This window comes from Coenobita brevimanus, chromosome 113, assembly GCF_032717465.1.
Source record: "Coenobita brevimanus isolate Jiangsu-jjx chromosome 113, ASM3271746v2, whole genome shotgun sequence".
Lineage (NCBI taxonomy): Eukaryota > Metazoa > Arthropoda > Malacostraca > Decapoda > Coenobitidae > Coenobita > Coenobita brevimanus.
The window spans coordinates 1,515,252-1,537,500 of NC_137066.1; the positions used below are offsets into that span (position 1 = coordinate 1,515,252).

Below are 22,249 nucleotides of genomic sequence, written 5' to 3' on the forward strand. Positions count from 1 at the left end.
ATCGCAGCTGAACCCACACGATGACGTTACGTACCGAGAGAGAGAGAGAGAGAGAGAGAGAGAGAGAGAGAGAGAGAGAGAGAATTTTTTCTTATTCGTCGATGTATATATTTACTTTTGATCCGCCAAAAAAATGAAAAAATGCCAAATTTTCCCTTTTTCATATTTACGATGACTCGATATATATATAGACTGTATATATATATATATATATATATATATATATATATATATATATATATATATATATATATATATATATATATATATTATTTGCCCGAAAAAGGCTGGATTTTTTTTTTAAATTTAAGGCCAACCAGAAATCCACTTTTTTTTTTTTCACGATTCGTTCATATTTCCTCGTTTATGTATGTCCCAGAAATACTGATCACACATCATATTTCTTCGCCCAATTTAAGAATATTTGGGACAATTTAGACGCCTTAATTAGTGTTCATTCCTTTTAAAAACAGTCTTGTGTGTTTTTCCAAGTCTACATGCGAACGAAAATTCAGATCACGTCATATTTCTTCGTCCAAGTTAAAAATCTTTGGGTCAATTTAGATGCCTTAAGTAGTGTTCAATCCCTTTTAAAAACAGATTAAGGTGTTCATTCCTTTTTAAAAACAGTTGTGTGTTTTTCCAAGTTTACACTCGAACGAAAATTCTGAATACGTATTTCTTCGTCCACCTAAAGAATCTCTGGGCCAATTTAGGTGCCTTAATCTGCGTTCATTCCCTTTTAAAAACAGTCGTGTGTGTTTTTCCAAGTCTACACGCGAACGAAAATACTGATCACATGTCATATTTCTTCGTCCAATTTAAGAGTTCTTGGGTCAACTTGGAACGCCTTAATCTGTGGCCACCTGGTGTGACTTTTGATCTTAAGGCGAGGCAGACCCGCCCTTCCTGACACCAAGATAAGCAAACACATGATCTGAAGGTACTGAACTCCTCCTCCTTCACACGTCCTTGCTACCCACAATAATTCGCCCAGGAAGAGGCGCTACGAGCTCTCCTTCGTCATACCCGGCTTACCTATCTTGATGCTTGATTAACTTTACACCTATAGTCCTTTCACGCGAACTTGGCCCAATTTTGTCTCCTTTTAAAGCTTGTTCCACGGAGATTAGTGGCAGAAAGTGACCATGCTACGTCCCTACATCCATTCCACAGCACTTCTTCTTGACTAGCATCATATTCTACTGATAATCTGTGGTAGCAACTCTGCATTCACGATAGAGGGATGGCAATTATTGGCCAAGTTAGAGTATAGTGACAGGAAATAACGATGCTACGGCTCTACATATCTTCCACAGCACTTCTTCTTGACTAGCATCACATTCTACTGTTAATCTGTCGTAGCAACTCTTTCATTCAAGATAGAGGGATAGTAATTATAGGCCAAGTTGAGGACGACCTGAATATAATTGACTCTAACGTGTTTTTTTTTTCTTTTCTTTTTTTTTGTCATCGTTAGCCAGTCAGGTAAAAATAAACACATAATCCGCTTTACTGAGTCCTTTCACATACCCTACTTTCCTTCCTCCCACACTCTTTTCCTTCCATCCTTTTTCCCTCTCCCTGTATCTCCTTCCCTCTCTTCCTGCCTCCCTTCTTCCTTCCCTCCTGCCTTCCGACTTCCCTCCCTCCCTCTACCTTTCCTTCTCCCTGTATCTCCTTCCCTCTCTTCCCCCCCCTCTCTTCTCCCTCCTTATCTCCCCCTCATCTCCTTCCCTTCCTCTACCCCATCCTTCCCTCTCACTCGTTGCATCCCCTTCCCTCTCACTCTGCCTCCCTTCTTCCTTATCTTCCCCCCCTCCCTCCCTCTTTCCCTCCCTCCCTCCCTGCCACACGCTCACCCTCCATCATAAAACTTGAGGAGAGGATCTTGTTTATGCGTAAGAAAAAAAATAAAAATCGTTCCAACTAACAAAGTCTTTGACGCCACACACGAGGCGCTCATCCCTGGTGATCCCTGCGGAAAGGAGGAGGAGGAGGAGGAGGAGGAGGAGGAGGAGGAGGAGGAGGAGGAGGGAGGAGGGAGGAACTGACAATTTGGTGAGAAAGAAAATGACGTAAGAAAAAGTGGAAGAAATGAATGACAGAGGGGAGAAAGAAAAGGTGTAGGGACAGACAACAGAAAGTAAGTGAAAAAGAGAAAGATGAAGAAGAGAAGAACAAGAAACTGACAAGAAAATGAGGAACAGGAAATAACAGAAGGATAATTAAGGAGTGAGCGCTAAGAAAGGGAGATAACATGAGAAAGAAGAAGGAAGAAGATGCAAGAGAGAGACAGAGAAAGGGAGAGACGAAAAAGGAATAAAGAGCACTACTAAGAAGAGAGAGCTAAGAGACTGGGTGAAAAAGAGGAGGAGGAAGAAGCAGCAAGAAGTGAGGGAGAGGAAGGGGAGAGACGCCGAGTGGGTGAGATGGAAGATTAGGTAAGTTACGAGCTGGTGGAAGGGCAGGTGAGATGGCAAGGAAGTTACGTTAGAGGAGCGAATCGTAAGACGGGGGATTACCTAGGGGCCGTATAGAAGGGACGGAACGCGTCTGGGAGGTCCTGGGTTCGCGTTTATCAAGGATCTTACGTCCCGATGGAGGAGGAGAGGTGCGCCTTCACGTGGGGGCATCGATATAAACAAGCGGAGGATCTACCGTACTGTAGAAGCATCCCTCATCTTCCATTCCCCTGGGTGAAGGATGGTAAACTACAGGAAAGGGGCAGCTTCAGCCTGCAGTCCACAGGGTTCACGTTCAGATAAGCTTGGGGCATCATCATCATCAACAACAACAACAATACGACGATACAGGAAGGACAGACAGAAGTGATACACGAAAGATATAATACTGACAGACAGACACAGAAATGGGAGTAAAAAGGAAGCAGAGCAGAGAGATGTTAAGATGAATAGGAAGGGAAGAGAGATTGGGGGAATGGATGTAAATGCGACAGGAGGAGGGTAGGGACGGAGGGGATAGGATGGACGGAGAGGAGATAGGATGAACAGGGCGAGTGGAAAAAAGGTATAACAGAGAGAGGGAGGAGATAATAAACAAAGGAGAAAAAAACTACGACAAAGGGAAGACAGACAAGCAAAGGGAACACCGAATAGGCGATAAGATGGACAGGTATAAATGGCTAGGAAAGGTAGGATGCTGAGGGCAGGTAGAACGGGCAGGGTTAGGGGTCAGCCAAGGTCATGGGTTGTATTCATCAGGTGGGGATCAGTATCTGGGATGACTATAACTCACTAACACCCTAGTGAGGTCAGATTACGTGGAGAAGGGTTGGGACGACAGGTGAGGTTAGGTAAGGGTAGGGTAGGGTAAGGTAAGGTAAGGTAAGGTAAGGTAGGGTAAGGTAAGGTAAGGTAAGGTAAGGTAAGGTAAGGTAGGGTAGGGTAGGGTAAGGTAAGGTAGGGTAGGGTAGGGTAAGGTAAGGTAAGGTAAGGTAAGGTAAGGTAGGGTAGGGTAGGCTAGTTTAGGACAGGTTTAAGTTAGATTTGGCTAGTTAGGTGAGGTCAAACTAAGGGATGGTGTTAACTAAGATTAACTTGCAATGAGGACTGTAACAAGGCAGATTATGCTATGTTATGCTATTTATTATGTTTTATGCTATGTTAAAGTTAGGATGGTTTAGGTAAAGCTGAGATGGATTATGACAAGCCCAGTTCTGCTATGTTAGACTTAGATTATGACTGGCTGGATTAAATTAAGCTCGGTTAAATCACTGTCACATTGGATTAGGCGAGGGGAGTAAAAGTCAGCTGTGTTTATTACAGTAAGAGAGACGATGATCCTACAGCGTACTAGGAAAACAAAACTCCCAGTACTTATTCACGGCAGATAAACATAAACACTGATAAATAAATAGATGGTCTGCACAGATATCGGTAATAAATAAGATAGTGGATTTAGATAACACAACATTGGCGATATCAGGCAAGTGCTTGGGGAACTAGCAAGGATTTTACGTCTCTCTCTCTCTCTCTCTCTCTCTCTCTCTTTTATGTACGATATGATTACACTGCTTTAAAAGGGCACTAACAGATTACCGTGAACGTCTCTGTCTGTCTCTGTCTGTCTGTCTCTCTCTCTCTCTCTGAATGTACCCATGTGTGCGTATATATAACTATGTATGTATGTGTATGTATGTATGTAATGATATACCTAACCAGGGATACGTTATTCCTTACACTCCCCACCTATCCCTCACCTCCACCCCCATCACTCCCCCATCACCATCACTCCCTCACCTCCTCCCCCATCACTCCCTCACCTCTACCCCAAAATGTAAACGCGAGGCAGGGCACACACCACAAGCACATGGCCGCCCGTCAACACACCAGGGAGGGTAGGGGGAGGGAGTTGGGGAGAAAAAGTTGGGATGGGGAGGAACATCGGTGCTGGGGAGGAAAATGTGAGGATAATTAGAACACACACACACACACACACACACACACACACACACACACACACACACACACACACACACACACTAAATAAATAAATAAATAAATAAATGAATAATACGAGAGAGAGAGAGAGAGAGAGAGAGAGAGAGATGAAGGGGCAGCAACAGGGTAGAGCGGGAAGAGGCTTAAGAAGGGGCAGGAATCCACAAGATTAAGTGATGCAAGAGGATGAGGTCATGTTCACGGGAGCCAGCTTTAACTCTCTCTCTCTCTCTCTCTCTCTCTCTTAGGGTTTAAAGACTGCCAACATTACAAAGGGAAAGCTCAAGTCTACACACACACACACACACACACACACACACAAACAGAGCAAAACAAAAAACGCAGAGGTAAATGTCCCCCTCCCTCCCCGCAAAAGGTGGTAAACTCTACGGAACAGTGTTACCCCTTTCCACTAAATGTGTTTGTATGGTCTGACTTCTGACTCCATAAAACCCTTTAGAAGACCGAAGCCTAAAACTTGAGAAAGACGTCTGGGGGTACTTGCCTATGGAAAAATTGTACTTAAGTGTGTAGAGTGAATTAGTGAAGAAGTAAAGGAATGGCATCAAATTAAAAAAAAAAAAAAATGGAAGAAAGAAAGAAGAAATTGAGTGAATACAGTTTGATCTCCACTCTAGTGTGTGGATTATAAATATCAAAGGACCATATACGGGAAATAACTAGCAGGGACGAGGTGTTAGTGACCCTTCTAAGCTGCCCAGAATGCGAGCCTAAGGAAGTGACAAAAAATCCTCCTAAGAACACGACTATAAAACTAACACTAAGGGGAACTGGTTGGCCTATAGGGTGTCTATGTGATAATGGCTGATTTTCGAAGTGGCTGGATAATCTCTTTCACAACCATTGAGGAAGAAGACCAACATTTCTGGAAGCTCGTAAAAGAGATATTAAATGATAGCATCGTGGTGAGATAGTCCTGTGGGATTCCTGACTGCTCTCTCTCTCTCTCTCTCTCTCTCTCTCTCTCTCTCTCTCTCTCTCTCTGGGATGGAAACAGAATTACTCCAAGGAAATTTCTAACTGGCCTATTTATAGTAAAAATTATTGAGACGTGAAAACACACACACACACACACACACACACACACACACACACACACACACACACAATGAGATCAGACTCTCTCTCTCTCTCGCAATTGTCATAAAAATGCCATCAACATAGATCAAGACAGCCATCACCTCCACCATCAGACATCAAAAGTGTCATAAAATGCAATCAACAGACATCAACACTGCCATCAACTGATATCAGCTTACATCAGGAGTGCTATCAAGCCATAACACTGACATCAACAGTGACATCAACAGTGCATTTAGCTGACAACAGTACTACCAATATAATCAAGTGACATCAGTGCCATCAAGAGCGATATCGTGCCATCATCAGTGACATCAAGTGACATCAAGAGTGCAATCATGTGACATCAAGAGTGCCATCAAGTGAAATCATGAGTGTCAAGTGACATCGTGCCATCAAATGACATCAAGAGTGCCATCAAGTGACATCGTGAGTGACAAGTGACACCACGAGTGCCATCAAGTGACATCAACAGTTCTCAAGTGCCGTCAGCAGTGCCATCCAAAGTGACATCGAGTGCCATCAAGAGTGACATCAGGCAGAGGGGCACACACAACCACCACGTTACGGGTATAATTTAAGTTCTGTCGTAAAAATGCCGCCGGGAGTGGCACCTTGACTGACACTCATACTCATTCCCTTATTCACCTCCGCCATCTTCACCCACAGCCTCATACTCTCTCTCTCTCTCTCTCTCTCTCTCTCTCCTTTTCCCCTTCTGTCCTTGTCTTCTATCAGTGTATTTAAGTAACTTAAGTTTGCTGGCTCTAACAAACAGAAGAAATAAATCATTCAGGAAAAAGTGCTACGCGACATTACGGTGCTTCATCACGACAAGAACAGGGCGCACACACACACACACACACACCTCTCTGCCCACCCACCACACACACACACCTCTCTCTCTGCCCACCCACCCACCCACTCACACACACACACATCCGTACCCGCACCCACACCCACCCATACCACCCGCCGTGCAGCCTCCAAGCCCACCCTCACCACTTTTTGTCGCCCTTTTTTAGCGAAGGGTGGTAAGGTGGTTGGGAGGGAGGGAAGGGAGAGAGGGAGGGAAGGAGAGAAGCAGGGGAGGGAGGGAGGGAGGGAAGGTAGTTGGAAGCGAGGGAGGGAACAGTTTAAGAGAGTTAAGAATGGGAGATGGAAGGAAATGGGCAATGAAGTGGGTGAAGACGAAACCCTGAAAGGTGGAGGGAAGTGGAAGGCAAAAGGAAATTAAAATAATGAAGATGGAGTAAAGAAAATAAAGATAAATAAAAGTGGATGACGACGAAAGATAAAGAAATAATTACTAAAAAATAAAAATAAAAACAGAATTGGTGATGTAAAGATGAAATGAAGACGGTTTCAAATGTTTGTCCAAAATTAATTGCTCGAACAAAATAAAGAGTAATTATTCAACAACGATGGAAGGCAGAGAGGCAGATGATGATGATGATGATGTTGATGATGATGAAGATGGGAAGATGAAGAAAATAGGAAGGCGTGATGGTGATGATGATGATGATGATGATGATGATGATGATAATGTTGATGTTGTTGATGATAATGATGATGATGGGAAGAAATTATGAAGAAAATAGGAAGGCGTGAAAGATATATAAGAAAAAAAAAAAAGTGAAAGATAAAGAAAGAGGAGTGAGGAGAGAGATAAGGGGGAGGAAAATGAGAGGGAGAGGAAAAAGAGAAGAGGGAGGAGAGAGAGAAGAGAGGGAAAAGAAGAGGAAGGAAAGAGAGATGAGAGGGAGGAAAGAGAGAACAGAGGGAGGAAAAAGAGAGAGGGAGGAAGAAGAAAAGAGAGCGAGGAAAGAGAACAGAGGGAGGAAAGAGACAGCAGAGGGAGGGAAGAGGAGAGAGGGAACAGAAAAGATGATCACAGAAAAGAAGAGAAAGGAAGATGGGAGGGAAGAGAGAGAGAGAAGATGTAAGAGAGAAAAATGAGGAAGGAATGATGGAGAGGAGGATGAAAATACTATAAGAAGGACAGTGAGATGAGAGGAAGATAATAGGATGACAAGGAAATATAAATAATGAAGGAATATGGAAGCGGCAACAAAACAGCTGTGAAAGCGGTTCTTATGAGGAAGGAAGAGAGGGAGGGAGAAGGAGGGAAGGAGGGAGGGCAGGGACGGAGGGAAGAAGAAATTGGGAGGGGAGGGGACTATATGGAAGGGAGGGAGGGAGGGGAAGTTAAAGGAATGGGGAGGAAGGTTATGGGAGGGGAGGGAGGAGAAAGAAAGGGTAAGGTTATAAAGATGAAGGGAAGAAGAGAAGGTATTAGGGGAGGGAGAGAGGGAAGAGAGAGGGAGAAGGAGGGAGCAAAAATAGAAGGAAGACAGAGGGATGGAAGTAAATAGGGCGAGGGAGGGAGGTAAGGAGGGAAGGAAGAAGAAATACAGAAGCATGGAAGGAGGGATGAAGGGAAGGAAGGAGTGAATGAAATAGAAGATACAAGGATGTGAAGTGTGGGATGGGGGAGAGGAAGGGAAGGACGGAATGAGGGAGGGAGGGAAGGATGGAGTGAGGAATAGGCGATATAGAGACATGGAGGGAGGGAAGGAGGGAGGTGAGGGAGGTAAAAAGACAATGACAGTGGTTGAGGAAGGGCAATGAGTATGATCAAGAATCCAGGTAGAGAGATAACGGGGCTTCTGGTGACCATCAAAACTGAGGCAGGTAAGTCTCCTATTAAACCCTTCAATAGAGACCACAACTTTTTAATTTATTCCAGGTGACGAGGGACGATTTATTTAAGAAAGGGAAGGGCCTCTCGCACCCCCCGACCCTCGCACGTCACTTCCGTTCAACAGGGTGAGCCAAAAATCAGGACCACGTAAGGGGGAAATACAGAAGGACATGGTGGGCAAAATGTTGTGGATTATACGGTGATACGTCCAATCCTGTGCTGCATAATTTCCATACTTTTGACTCACCCTGTTACCATGCTGCATCGAGACTACTGTATTAACTCAAGACTCTCTCTCTCTCTCTCTCTAAATCCAATAAAAAGATCCACATGTAAAGAAGACACATCTCCCCACCTCACCCACCTCTCTCTCTCTCTCTCTCTCTCTCTCTCTCTCTCTCTCTCTCTCTCTCTCTCTCTAAATCTAATAAAAAGGATCCACGTGTAAAGAAGGCACCCCCCCCCCTCTCTCTTTAATCTGACACAATCTCTCTCTCATATTTACATCACCTCCAATCCTCCTGCCCATAAATACATCTCACTCGAGGGTCATCAAGCGCTGAAGTGTCGGCAGTGGGTCGGAGCAAGGAGAGGGGGACAAAGGAGGGCGAATTCTTAACACCTTTTTCATAGCGACTTGTCTGGAGGGCGGTGAGTGTAGCTTGAACTATCCTTGTCATACTCTCGTCCTAGCAAGGGTGAATTCGTAACATAGTTTTTATGGTGACTTATTCTTTGTCTGTTTACCTAAATATCCTTTTCTTACTCTCGTCCTAGCAGAGGCGAATCCGTAACACATTTTCCACAGCGAATTATTTTTCCCTATTACATCTTCATCATCATTCTTTTCCCCACCTAAGGAAGCCTGTTTCTTCTTAATATATTCTTGTATGCTACTTAGTCTGAAATTTGAAGCTCTGTTGTAGCTCGTATAGGAGACCGAAGCACTTTTTTCTCAGCGACTTATTTCGCCCCTTTCATATTCCCTTGTGTGATACTAAATCTTAAAACTAAATGGGAACAAGTGAAATGATGATATAAAAAACAAGAATTTTTAGGTGTAATATGCAAACTAAATCGCCATGAAAAAGGTGTTAAGGTGCCTCCCAAGATCACAAAAAAAAAAAAAAAAAAAAAAAAAAAAAATTAGGCCATGATATATATATATAAAAAAAACGAAATTATTAAGACGTTATATGAAAACTAAGACGCCTCTGAACACGCGCTAAGGAGCGTTCTATATTCACGAAAATCCAACTCAAAGAGGGTAAGGTGATGAAAAATAACATTAGAATATTAAGGTGTACCAAGCAAACTAAATCGCAGAGAAAAGGGTGTTACGGTACCTCCCAAGACTAGGAGTGAGAGAAAGGGTGAGGTAGTGTGAGTGGCGTGAAATTTTTAAGCGTGAGTAGATTTACGGGTCAAAAAGAGTGAGATGATGGCAAATAACAAACATAAGAACATTAAGGTGTTATCTGCAAACTAAATCACAAAGATAGAGGTGTTACGGTGCCTCCCGTGACTAGGTGTGAGAGAGAGGGTGAGGCAGTGTGAGTGGCGTGAAATTTTTAAGCGTGAATTGATTTATGGGTCAAAAAGAGTGAGATGATGGCAAATAACAAACACAAGAACATTACGGTGTTATCTGCAAACTAAACCACAAAGAAAAGGGTGTTACGGCGCCTCACGAGACTAGGAGCGTGAGTGGCGTGAAATCTCTAAGCGTGAGTAGAGTTATGAGGCGTTGGGAGTGTTTTGGGAGGGGCCGCGGCACGACTCCCTAAGGAACGCCACATAACTCATATTGAAGGTGTCACTGAGCTGGGAGGGAGGCTGTGGAGGGATGGAGGGAAAGGGGAGAGGGAGGGGGAGATAGGGAAGGGAAGGGGTAGAGGGAAAAGGGAGAGGAAGGAGGAGAGAGGCATGAGAAGGGATGGAGGGAAAAGGGAGAGGGAGGAGGAGAGAGGGATGGGAAGGGGTGGAGGGAAAAAGGGAGCGAGGAAAGCGGAGGAGAGGGAAAGGTTGGGGATGGGAGAGAAAAGGACTGGGGAAGGGAGAGAAAGGGGGACTGGGAGAGGGAGGAAAGAGAGGGAGGAAGCAATGTGAGAGAGGAGAAACTGAGGGAAGAAAGGCATGAAGGAGGGAGGAATATTCGGAGGGGAAGGGCTGGGGGAGAGGGAAGAAAGTGAGGGACGGATGAGTGGGGAAGAGAGGATGGAGAGTCGATGGAATGAGTGGGAGGAGTGGGAAGAGGTGGGGAAGAGAAGGATAAAAGGAAGAGGTGGGAAGGAGGGGGAGGATAGATAGAGGGAAGGGTTGGGGAGGAGAGGGGGTAGATGGAACTGTTGGGGAAGCATGTGAGGAAGTAATGACAAAAGCATAATTGTGTGAAGTACGAGAGAGAGAGAGAGAGAGAGAGAGAGAGAGAGAGAGAGAGAGAGAGAGAGAATGAAGAAAGAAGAGAATACAACAGGACAAGACAGCCTTAATAAGAGACAGGGAGAAATACAACACATCTCATTTATATCAACATCTAAACTGAGGCCAAAGAAAATGGAAAAAAAAACACATGAGAAAGAACCAGAAAAAATATATCTCAAGCAAAAAATAATAATAATGATAATAATAATAATAATCATTCCCAAAAGAGGAAGAAAAAATATCAAAGAAAATTGTGAAAGGAGTACGAGAAAAAAAGTGATAAAAGATGGAGAGAAAAAAGATAATTGAGAAATATGAGAGAAATAATGCGCACTAGGAAAAGAGAGGAAAATAAAAGAGCAAGTTTAAAAGGAAAGAAAAAGGTCTGGAGAAAATGGAAGGAGGAGAAAATGAAGGAAACAGAGAAAGACAAAAGCAGAGGAGGAGGAGGACTGTGTGTGTGTGTGTGTGTGTGTGTGTGTGTGTGTGTGTGTGTGTGTGTGTGTGTGTGTGTGTGTGTGTGTGTGTGTGTGTGTGTGTGTGTGTGTGTGTGTGTGTGTGTGTGTGTGTGTGTGTGTGTGTGTGTGTGTGTAAACAAAATTACATACATACACGAAGAAGAAGTGCTGAAAGGCGTAATATAACTGTGGGGCAAAGAGGAGAAGAATTATAGAGGAAAAAACTGTGTAAGGGCGTAGGATAATTGCATGGTTTCTATTTCAGGCATAATTCTGTAATGTGGGACTCCTTAAAGTGAGCCAAGGAGCTGTAATATATGGCCACGGCAGCTCTCTCTCTCTCTCTCTCAGTCCTTCATTCTTCCCTTGTCTTCTCTTCATATCCCTTTCTTCTTTATTTCTCTCATTAATTCACTCTCCTTTTCATTTCATCCCTTTACATTCTCTCCCATCCCTTCCTATTCCTTTCCTCTATACTCCCTTCCCTTCCTTTTTCCCCTCTCTCTCTCTCTCTCTCTCTCTCTCTCTCTATCCTTCCTTCTTCCCTCGTCCTCTCTTATCTTTCCATCCCATTCTTCTCAACACTCTTTCATTTATTCATTTCATTCCCTTACATTCTCTCCTATCCATTCCTACGCCATCCCTTCCCTTCTTTCTCTCTCTCTATTTGACAGGATGTGCCTAGTATACAGCAGCTGGCCAAATGTACCGTACTTAGCCTCTGTTCTTATGCTATTTATTTCTCTTACCTTTCCTTCCCTTCCCTTCCACCCTTCCCTTCCCTTCCCTTCCTTTCTTACTCTTTCCTCCCCTTTCCCTTTTCTCTTCCCTTCTCTTCTCTTTCCCTCTTGCTCCTGTTTCTTCAGTTTCTGCCACTTCCCTCCTTTCCTCACTTCCCTTCCTTTTCTCTCCTTCCCATCTCTTTCCTCCCTCCCTTCCCTCCCTCTTCTCCCCTTTCCTTCACTCTCCTACTCTTCCCTCCCTTTCTTCCCTTCCCTTCTTTCCTCCCTTTCTCTCCCCTCCCTCCTTCCCACAGAGGAAATATGACATATGGTGAGGCTAGAGGAGTCAACCGCGGCAGGTCAAAGACGGAGGGAGGGAAGGCATGGAGGGAAGGAGGGAAGAAAGGAGGGAAGGAGGGAGAGGAGGGGGAGGTAGGAGGGAGGGGAGAGAAAGGAACGGAGGGGGTGAGGGAAGGAAGAGAAGAGAGGGGGTAAGACAGTGGGAGAACGAGAGGAAGTTTGGTGGGAGGATGGAGAAATGGAAAGGCATAAGAGGGAAGGAAGGGAGGGAGGGGGAGGGATGAGGACGGGGGAGAAGGCACAAGAAGGAAGGAGATGGGAAGGAGAGAGGGGGGGAAAGGCAGAAGGAGAAGTCAGAAGGGAGGGATGGAGGAAAAGAACGAGAAGTAAGAGGGAGTGAGGGAAGAGGGAAGAGAAAGGAGAGAAGGAAGAAGAGACAAAGCGAAGGAGGAAGAAGAGAAAATGGGATGAAGAAAGATACAACTGAAGAGATTAGAGAGAGAGAGAGAGAGAGAGAGAGAGAGAGAGACTGTGTGTGTGTGTGTGTGTGTGTGTGTGTGTGTGTGTGTGTGTGTGTGTGTGTGTGTGTGTGTGTGTGTGTGTGTGTGTGTGTGTGTGTGTGTGTGTGTGTGTGTGTGTGTGTGTGTGTGTGTGTGTGTGTGTGTGCTGAGAGTAATGCTGGGGTGGGCTTGGGTGTGGAGTGACCTCAAGATTAACTAGAAGATAAGGAATGAGAGAGACCAACATAAAATGGCACTAATTTACATGATTAGAAGCACATGAGAGAGAGAGAGAGAGAGAGAGAGAGAGAGAGAGAGAGAGAGAGAGAGAGAGAGAGAGAGAGAGAGAGAGAGAGAGAGAGAGAGAGAGTCTGAGATGAAGTGCGAGACCTGAAAATGGAGTGTGCAAGAAAGAGCAAGAAAGAGAGGGTAAAGGGAGTGAAAGAGAGAGAATAAAAGCGTGAAAGAGAGAGTAAAGAAGTGTGGAGAGGGGCGTGGTGGAAGAGTGAATAATTGAAGGAGAAAGAGGAGAGGGGAAGAAGGAAATGGAGAAATATAAGAGTGAGGTGTAGTGTTAATAATGAAGGAGAGAGAGAGAGAGAGAGAGTAGGGGGGTGAAGAGTGAGCAGAAGGAACACTAGAAAAACGTGAAGGAAGTGAAGAAGAAAGAGAGGAGAGGAAATGAGGAAGAGGAGGCAATAGGAGGGAGATGATGGAGAAGAAGGAGAGGACGAGGAGAGGGAGGAGAATGAAGAAAACAGGGTCATGATGAGTAACTTGACCCAGATGGTGGTATGTCTCCAAGATTCCACTCCCTCGCCACTCACACACACACACACACACACACACACACACACACACACACATTACAAATCACCTCAGCAACACCACAACCAAAATCTCCACACTCAGCAGTCATTTCGACCCCATCCCTTTCCCCCTCCCCTTTCCCCTACCCAGTCACCAGTCTCCTAGTCAATCACCAAGCCCCCCCTGACCCCCACCGACCCCCCCTTATCCTTGTCAAACCAGTCACACTTCCAAACACGCAACAACAACACGTTCGCCCCTCACTAAAGCACCATTTCTGACGCTTTTAGTCGTGTTTTTTGTCCCCTTACATTATCGATGGTACACATGTTTGCCGGTGCAGGAGGGTGTTCAAGAGGAGGGGTGGGTGAGGGTGTGATACAGGGGCAGGGGAGGGGGACTGGGTGGTTTGGTGGGTGGGTTGGTGCATGAGGGGATGGATGTGGATAGGTAGTGGATTGTTGGTGTCTGAGTGGGTGCAAGGATTGTTGGTGAAAGGGTGGGTGGGTGAGTGGATGGATAGATGGATGATATGTGGGTGAATAGATGGATGGATGGATGAATGTATGGATGGTGGGTAGGGATGGTTGGTGTGGATGGTAGGCTGATCAGAGAAATGGATGGTTCGTGTGTGGGGAGGTGGACGGATGATTGGTGTGGATGGTAGAGTAGAGGAGAGAGAGAGAGAGAGAGAGAGAGAGATAAAACACATGAGTCGAGTGACATGGGAGTGAGGATGTGAAAGGAAGAGAACAGCGGGGGGGGAGGGGGGACGAGGTGACACCAATGCCATACAAGGGGGGAGGGGAGGGAAGGGGAAACGAAGAAGGGGGAAAGATGTGAAGAGAAGGTGACAGGAGGAGGGGAGAGAGGGAAGAGAAAGTGAGGGAAGAGAAGGCAGAGAGAGGGGAAGACCAGTGACGAGAGAGAGAGAGAGAATGAGACTTAAGTAGAAAGAAAAGACTGAGAAAGATACAGTACAGAATGAAAGGAAAATCAAGAAGGAAATTGTAAGACTGATGGAAGAAGAACAAGAAGAACCAAGAGGAGGAGGAGGAGGAGGAGGAGGAGGAAGCACTTTTGATATCCCCTTCTTATCTCCTAATCATATATATCACTCATCCCCTAATGAATAACACAAGAACTGTTCATCTATATTTCTTTCACCTTAACTTGGCTCATATTCTCGTCCTTTTGCGGCTTATTTCATGCAGGTTAGTGACAGGAAGAGAAAATACTACTGCCCCATAATTTCCTTAGTACTTCTTCGTGACTACTTTTATATTCAAGTGTTAATCTATTCTTCCAGTTAGAGTTAGAAATAGTATATGATTTTTTTTCCTCAATAATCCTTTAAAAATTATAAACGCGAGGGAAAAGAAAAAGAGGGAGAAAGAGAGAGAGAGAGAGAGAGAGAGAGAGAGAGAAATTGGAAGGAAAAGGAAGGACTTAAAACAGGGGAGGGAAGGTGTGGCGAAGGGGAACGAATGGAGATGAGAAAGAGGGGAGGCTGAGAGAGAGAGAGAGAGAGAGAGAGAGAGAGAGAGAGAGAGAAAGAGAGACAGAGAGAGGGGGGGGGGAAGCAGGTATGGGAAGAGATGAGAAAGAAGGAAGCAGGAAAAAGGTAGAAGGAAATGAGCAAAGAATAAGCACACGAAAAGGAAGAGGGGAAGAAAGGGGGGAAGGGGAGAAGAGGGGAGGAGGAAAAGGGGAGAGGAGAGGGAGGGGAGAGAGAAGGGGGAGGGGGGCGAGGGACAAGGGCAGAGTATCAGGTATCAGGGCAGAGTGGGTCATGACCTAGACCTTATCCCTCCCCTCCCGCTTGCCTTTTCTTTTTCCCCTCCCTTTTATTTTTCTCCTCTTTCTCCCATCTCTCCTCATTTCCTTTCCATTCTTCTCTCTCTCTTTCCCCTCCCTCCTCTTTCCATTTTCTCTCCTTTCCTTTCTCCTCTCTCCTCCTTTCCCTTTACTTTCTCCCTCCCATTTTCGCTCTTTCCTCTTCCATTCCTTCTCTCCCTCTTTCACTTTAGTTTCTTCCTCCTACCTTTTCTTCTATATTCCTTTTTCCTCTTTTCCCTTCCACTTCCCTTCCATTCTCTCTACTTGCCTCGTTTCTCCACCTCCTCCACTCTCCTTGTCCTCCTCCTCCTCTTTTCTTCTTCTCTCCTTCTCTCTTCTCTTCTTCCATCCATCATTTCTTCTCTTTCACTTTTATGCTTCTCTTCTCCTCCTATCCTTCCTCCTATTCCTTTCCATTTCTGTTCTTCCCTTCATCTCCTCCTCCTCCTCCTTTTCAATCTCTTCTTTTCCTCCTTTCCTCCACCTCTGTTTCGCTCTCTCTTCCTTCTCTTCTTCCCTCCCTCTTCTTTTTCACCTCTTCTTTTCCTCTCTCTCTCTCTTCCCTCCCTCTCCTTTTTCACCTCTTCTTTTCCCCTCTCTCCCTCATCTTGTTCTCTCCCTCCTCCTCCTCTTCCCTCTCCCTCCCTCCCTCCTTTTCTCTCCTCCCTCCTCTTCCTCTTCCCTCCCTCCTTCCCTCTCTCTCTCTCTCCAGCTCCCAAGAGAGTTCCGCCCACCACCATCCCATCAGAGATTTGCTCCGCTGGGAACCTTGATGGACTCTCACCACTATCACCTTCACTATCACCACTAGTCACTATCACCATCACTATCACCACGACAGAGTAGCATCACTTTCACAACTACACTCACTATCATCATCATTAGCACCACAACAGAGAATAACACCATCACTATCACCACTGTCCTCACCTTCACGTTCACCACGTCACTACCATGACTTTCAATACTCCATCCTCACTTTCACCAATCCAATCACTACCATCCTCACTATCACCACAGCAGCCACCTTCACTTTGAACACTGATCACCACTATTCACCTTCACTATCACCATTAGTCACTAGCACCATCAATATCACCACTACATCCACCTTCCCTATCACCACTACACTCACTATCACAACGAATCATTCACCACCCATCATCCTCACCACTCCACATCCCACTATCCCATTACTATCACCATTCCAGTCACTATACTCCTTTCATCTTAACTTGGCCCAGATTTTCGTCCTTTTGCAGCTTATTTCTCGTAGCTCAGTGGCAGAAAAACAAAACAATTTCCCATCCTTTCTACAGCACTTCTTCGTGACTAGCGCTAATCTCCCGCTAAATTTGGGCCAAGATACAGTGAAAGGAGTATAGAATCACCACCCACTATCACCACTTCAGCTCCCTCCACCATAGTTATCACCACTACTTGTCCGGTTATGATGATATGATGATGAAAGTTGTAGAGGTGTGATGATGATGGTGATGAAGCTTATGGAGGTGACAATGAAGACGACGATAAAGATGATGAAAGTTGTGGTGTGGTGATGATGATGATGAAAGTTGTGGAGGTAAGGTGATGACAATTACGATGATGATGATGACTGTTGTTGTTGCTCCTGTTGTTCCTGGCGATGATGATGATGATGATGATGATGATGATGACAATACTGACGGTGTGCTGTTGATAATGATGATGACGATGATATGACGACGGTGGAAACATTGACTGTGATGATGGTGATGGTGAGTGAAAGTGACAAGGCAGTTATAACAGTGAAGGAGTGACTACGGTGACTATAGCTGTAATGAGGGTGGGTGACGGTGATAAGGCTCCTGATGTGTGTGTGTGTGTGTGTGTGTGTGTGTGTGTGTGTGTGTGTGTGTGTGTGTGTGTGTGTGTGTGTGTGTGTGTGTGTGTGTGTGTGTGTGTGTGTGTGTGTGTGTGTGTGTGTGTGTGTGTGTGAGAGAGAGAGAGAGAGAGAGAGAGGTGATGGGATCCCTTACCCTCCTCCTCTACTCCCCTCCAACCCAACCACACCATATCATTTTCTCTCCATCTATAGCACCTTTTCTCATTTCCTAATACTGTCTCTCCATCTCATTTCTTTCTCCTCTCACTTTCTCTCCATCTCATTTCTTTCTCCTCTCACTTTCTCTCCATCTTATTTCTCTCTCACTTTCTCTCCATCTCATTTCTCTCTCACTTTCTCTCCATCTCATTTCTCTCTCACTTTCTCTCCATCTCATTTCTCTCTCACTTTCTCTCCATCTCATTTCTCTCTCCTCTCAATTTCCCTCCACTCACCTCATTTTCTCTACATTTCCTCTTACTATCTAATTCATCTCTCCTCTCACTCTCTCTCCATTCATCTCTCTCTCTTCTCTCCAGCTCCTCTCACTTTCCCTCCACTCGCCTCTTTCTCTCTATCGGCTCTATAAATAACATAAAAAAGATACTATAACCAGCCATTTCTAAAAATAAATCACTAAGGAAGAGGTGTTAGGGAGCTTCCTTTACTGCCGAGAATACGAGCCACTGTCATATTCTGAAGTGGCATAAAATCAAGCACTGAATAAATAGATAAGTGACAAATGTTTGACACTTTTTTTTTATTTGGTTGGGGAGGGGAGGGGAGGGGAGGGGAGGCGAGTGGGAAATGCTCAGAAAATGGGGAAAGGGGAGAAGGCAAAAGGGGAGAGGGAGGGGTCTCTACAGTCAGTGACAGAAGTTTGCCCAATATCTCACCTCTAGATCTCCACCACTATCTAAGCTGAGAGTCTTAGTATGCTCCTTAACCACACAGGTAAATTTCTTAGACACAACTGCTTCAGGAGGGAAGGTGACTGGAAGATGACTAGCATGACTTAAGTGTGACGTGGAAGCAGTGGAAGTGAACCAACTTTTGTTCCTCCCTGTAAAAGAAAGGAGGGGAGAAGGGTGGGGGGGGCAGGGGGGGATGTACAGAAAGCAGTGTAATCGATGTAATGCCTAGGCCTACCGAACATGGGGCTATTGTGCTGTACATTTCTCAGCCTCTGTGTGTGTGACCTTCGGGGGAGAGTGAAATGGGAGGCGTTACTGCGATTTTGGGATGCCTCAGGGGAAGAAATGTCTATACCCCCCATCCTTGAATGAGACGGCTCTAGTATTTAGTATGGACGGTGGGTGTTAGCGCCAAAGTGATGACACGTGAAGGTGACACGTACATTCATTTTCCCCTACTTTCCCCTTCATACTTGAAAATGCCGATGTTATTTAGGCTTCAGGGATAGACACATGGCTGCATAAACACACACACATACACACACACACACACACACTGCATAAATAACGTAGACTCCATAAATCACACACACACACACACACACACACACACACACACACACACACTGCATAAATAACGCAGACTCCATAAATCACACACACACTCACACACTCTGCATAAATAACATACACAGACTCCATAAATCACACACACACACTCCATAACATCCAACAACGAACTAACGACAGAAATAACCTAGCAAGAGGGAGGCGTTGGTATCCCTCCTAACCTACCTACAGACCGACCCCTTGACTTCACTTTACTGTCCCGCGGTCATCGGTCCCACGTTAGGCACACAGTCTGGTCTTTTAAACGCGGTAGAGGACGGTCGGTCTTTGATGAGCCGTCACAAAGGTAAGAGGAAGGTCCGGAGGTAACAGGGGTGGAGGTTGGTATGGTAGGTAGGCAACAAAAGGGAAGGGGAGGAAGGTAGGTAACAGAAGATGGTAGGCAGGTAGGTAACATGAAGTGGGGATGGTAGGTAGGCATGTAACATGAAGCGAGGATGGTAGTTAGGCAAGTAAGGTAGGTGGGTCAGCAACACGATGAGAAAATGATAGGCAAGTAGGTAACGAGATGAGAGGTAAAAGGTAGGTAACAAGAGATGGAGATGGTAGGTAGGTAGGTAGGTGTGGTAGCTAAGTAACAAACAGCAGAATGGCTGGTAGGTAACACACGTACTGGTAGTATGAAATGGAGGGTAAATTAGTTGCTCAGGTAAAGAGGGGAGAAAGACAGGTAGGTAAGGTGAAAGAACAGCTGTTATGAGGCAGCAGAGGATAGAGACATTAAAAATAACCAAATTCCACTTTCCGTAGTCAACAGTCATTTAAAAATAGAATAAATAGTAAAAAAAAATTACTGACAGAGATGAGGTACTATTAAAAGTAAGGAAAATAAAAGAAGTAAAAAAAAAACGAGTTAAAAATAGACCTGATGAACAAATGATGACGAACCAGCTGGGGTGGTAAACAATCATGAAAAAATCCAGTAAGTCTGAGAAAAGAACTACTAAACAGATATGAAAAAACGATAATAGTTAAAAATGACATGGGAGAGATAAAAAAATATACCGTAATAAAAAAAAAAAAGGCACTGAGGTTTATCTGATGCTAATGAGTGCAGAATAGTTCCATCAGGTGATATATACACACCAAACACACATAAAAACACCTTTGTAAGTCTACGTGAATGTAATTGGAAAACTGCAGATGGTATATATGTAGGTATATATAAAAATCCACACTTAGAACGCTAATAAAAAATATATATATTGTAAAAGACACTGATAAATAGGTGAGGTGTCAGGATATAGGAGGTGTCAAGTTGTGGGAAGTATAAAGGTGGTGTGAAGTTCGTAAAGTCAAGGTGAGGGGTGTCAGGTGTGGGAGATGTCAAGGAGTGGGAGGTGCCAGGTGGAGTGTAAGGTGTGGGGGTGTCAAAGTAGGGGGGTGTCAAGGTGGGGGTGTCAAAGTAGGGGGGTGTCAAGGTGGGGGTGTCAAAGTAGGGGGGTGTCAAAGTGGGGTGTCAAGGTGGGGGTGTCAGGAGTGAAGGTGTCACGGTAAAAAATGGTTGGGTGAAGGATGTTGTAATTTTGCTAGGACTGCTTTACATGTGGATGGGTATAGCAGGGTGAGGGGAAGCAACACTAGCAGGGTCAGATGTAACAGGATGAGGGAGTGGTAGGTGAGGGGATGGCACGGTGAGGGGATGGCAGGGTGAAGGGGTTGCACGGTTAGAGATGCTGGACTGAGGGATGGTTGAGTAAGGTGTGGCAAAGTAAGAGGTGGCAAGGTAAGGGGTGGTACACTCAGCAGGGTTTGATGTGGCAGGGTGAAGGGACAGTGTTAATAAAGACAGGATGGACACGTTTAGAAAGGTGAGTGGTGGCAGGGTGAGCGGGGGCCACGATTAGCGAGGTGAGGTACTGAGGGTCTTTCGGGGAAGGGCGATAGGGTGGCAGGCGACATGACTGAGTACGGGTGAAGGGTGCTGTGGGTAAGGAGGTGCTGTGGGTGTGCGTGTGGATGAGACACTGTGCGGGTGAGGGGCGTTGCAGGTAAGGAAGGTGATGAGGGTAACGGTGTGGGTGTGGGTGAGGCGCTACGCAGGTGACGGGTGCTAAGACTGCGAGGGTGGGGGTGTGAGGGGTGCTGCAGGTAAGGAAGGTGATGTGGGTGACGGTGTGGGTGTAGGTGAGGCGCTACGCAGGTGACGGGTGCTAAGACTGCGAGGGTGAGGGTGTAGGGTGCTGCAGGGAAGGTGACATGGGTGAGGGAAGGCAGTAGGAGGGTGTGCATGTCAACAAATGGGCAGGGACACGTACCTAATGAGTCAGTCATCCCTCGCACAAGTCCCGGAGGCTCTGACCCACCTGCAGGAGGGGGAAAAACTGCGTATCAGATTAACAAGTCCAAACCCAAGGCGGGAGGAGGAAGACTGACAAAAAAAAATAGTTCAGTTACCCCCTCCTCTTCAGTAACTTGTTTGGGGATACTAACACTACTACTACTACTACTACGTACTACTACTACTATTATTACTACTACCGATTACTGAAACAATACATATCTTAACAACTGCAAGGTTAAACTAAGACTTACTTCAACACTTAAAAAGATTGCAAATTAACACCTTTCTCCATTCATCTCCTTTTTCTTATGTTCTCTTTCCCTATCCTTTCTCTTCCTCTTTCATCTAGGACCCCTCCTGTTCCATATTTCCCCCCTCTCTCTTCCTCTTTCCCCTCTATTTATCAAGCTTCCTCCCCTCCTTCCTTTCCTGATCATCTCCCTTTCCTCTCCTTTCTCTTCATCCTCTCCTCTCCTCTCCCCTCAACTACCCCTTCCATCTCTACATCTAGATTCCCTCACTCCCACATTTCCCCTTTCACGCCTGTTTATCAAGCTTTCTTCTCTCCTTCCTCTCTTCACCTCCCTTTCCTCTCCTTTCTCTTCCCTCCTTCCTCTCTTCACCTCCCTTTCCTCTCCTTTCTCTTCCCTCCTTCCTCTCTTCACCTCTCTTTCCTCTCCTTTCTCTTCCCTCCTTCCTCTCTTCACCACCCTTTCCTCTCCTTTCTCTTCCCTCCTTCCTCTCCCTTTCCTCTCCTTTCTCTTCCCTCCTTCCTCTCCCTTTCCTCTCCTTTCTCTTCCCTCCTTCCTCTCCCTTTCCTCTCCTTTCTCTTCCCTCCTTCCTCTCATCATCTCCCTTTCCTCTCCTTTCTCTTCCCTCCTTCACCTCCCTTTCCTCTCCTTTCTCTTCCCTCCTTCCTCTCTTCACCTCCCTTTCCTCTCCTTTCTCTTCCTCCTCCCTCTGCCTAATTTCCTCTCCTCTCCCTTTCCCCTTCCCCTCCCCTTTGCCCCAACAATCGCCACAATCTGCCACAATCGGCTCGGTGGCAGGAACAAACAAACACTCAGCTGGGGGGTCCGACACAAACACACGACAACAAAGCACAGACGCCGGTGGGGGGGTTAAATCGCTGGCAGGAGGGGGTGAAGGGAAAAGGGGTGGAAAGGGGTGAGAGGCAGGGAGAGAGGAGGGTGAGGGAGAAGGGGTGAAATGAGGGGGAAAACGGGTGAGAGGAGG

At 45.6% G+C, this 22,249-nt stretch overlaps 1 protein-coding gene across 1 annotated transcript in view; it reads right to left on the bottom strand.

The window, feature by feature from the left end:
• The window catches only part of hth (Meis homeobox homothorax), an 843,055-nt gene that overhangs the window by 511,057 nt on the left and 309,749 nt on the right, over positions 1-22,249 (bottom strand). The window contains exon 8 of the mRNA XM_080286771.1: positions 20,988-21,035. Within this exon, the coding sequence (XP_080142897.1) occupies positions 20,988-21,035 (48 nt within the window). The remainder of the gene's footprint in view (positions 1-20,987; positions 21,036-22,249) is intronic.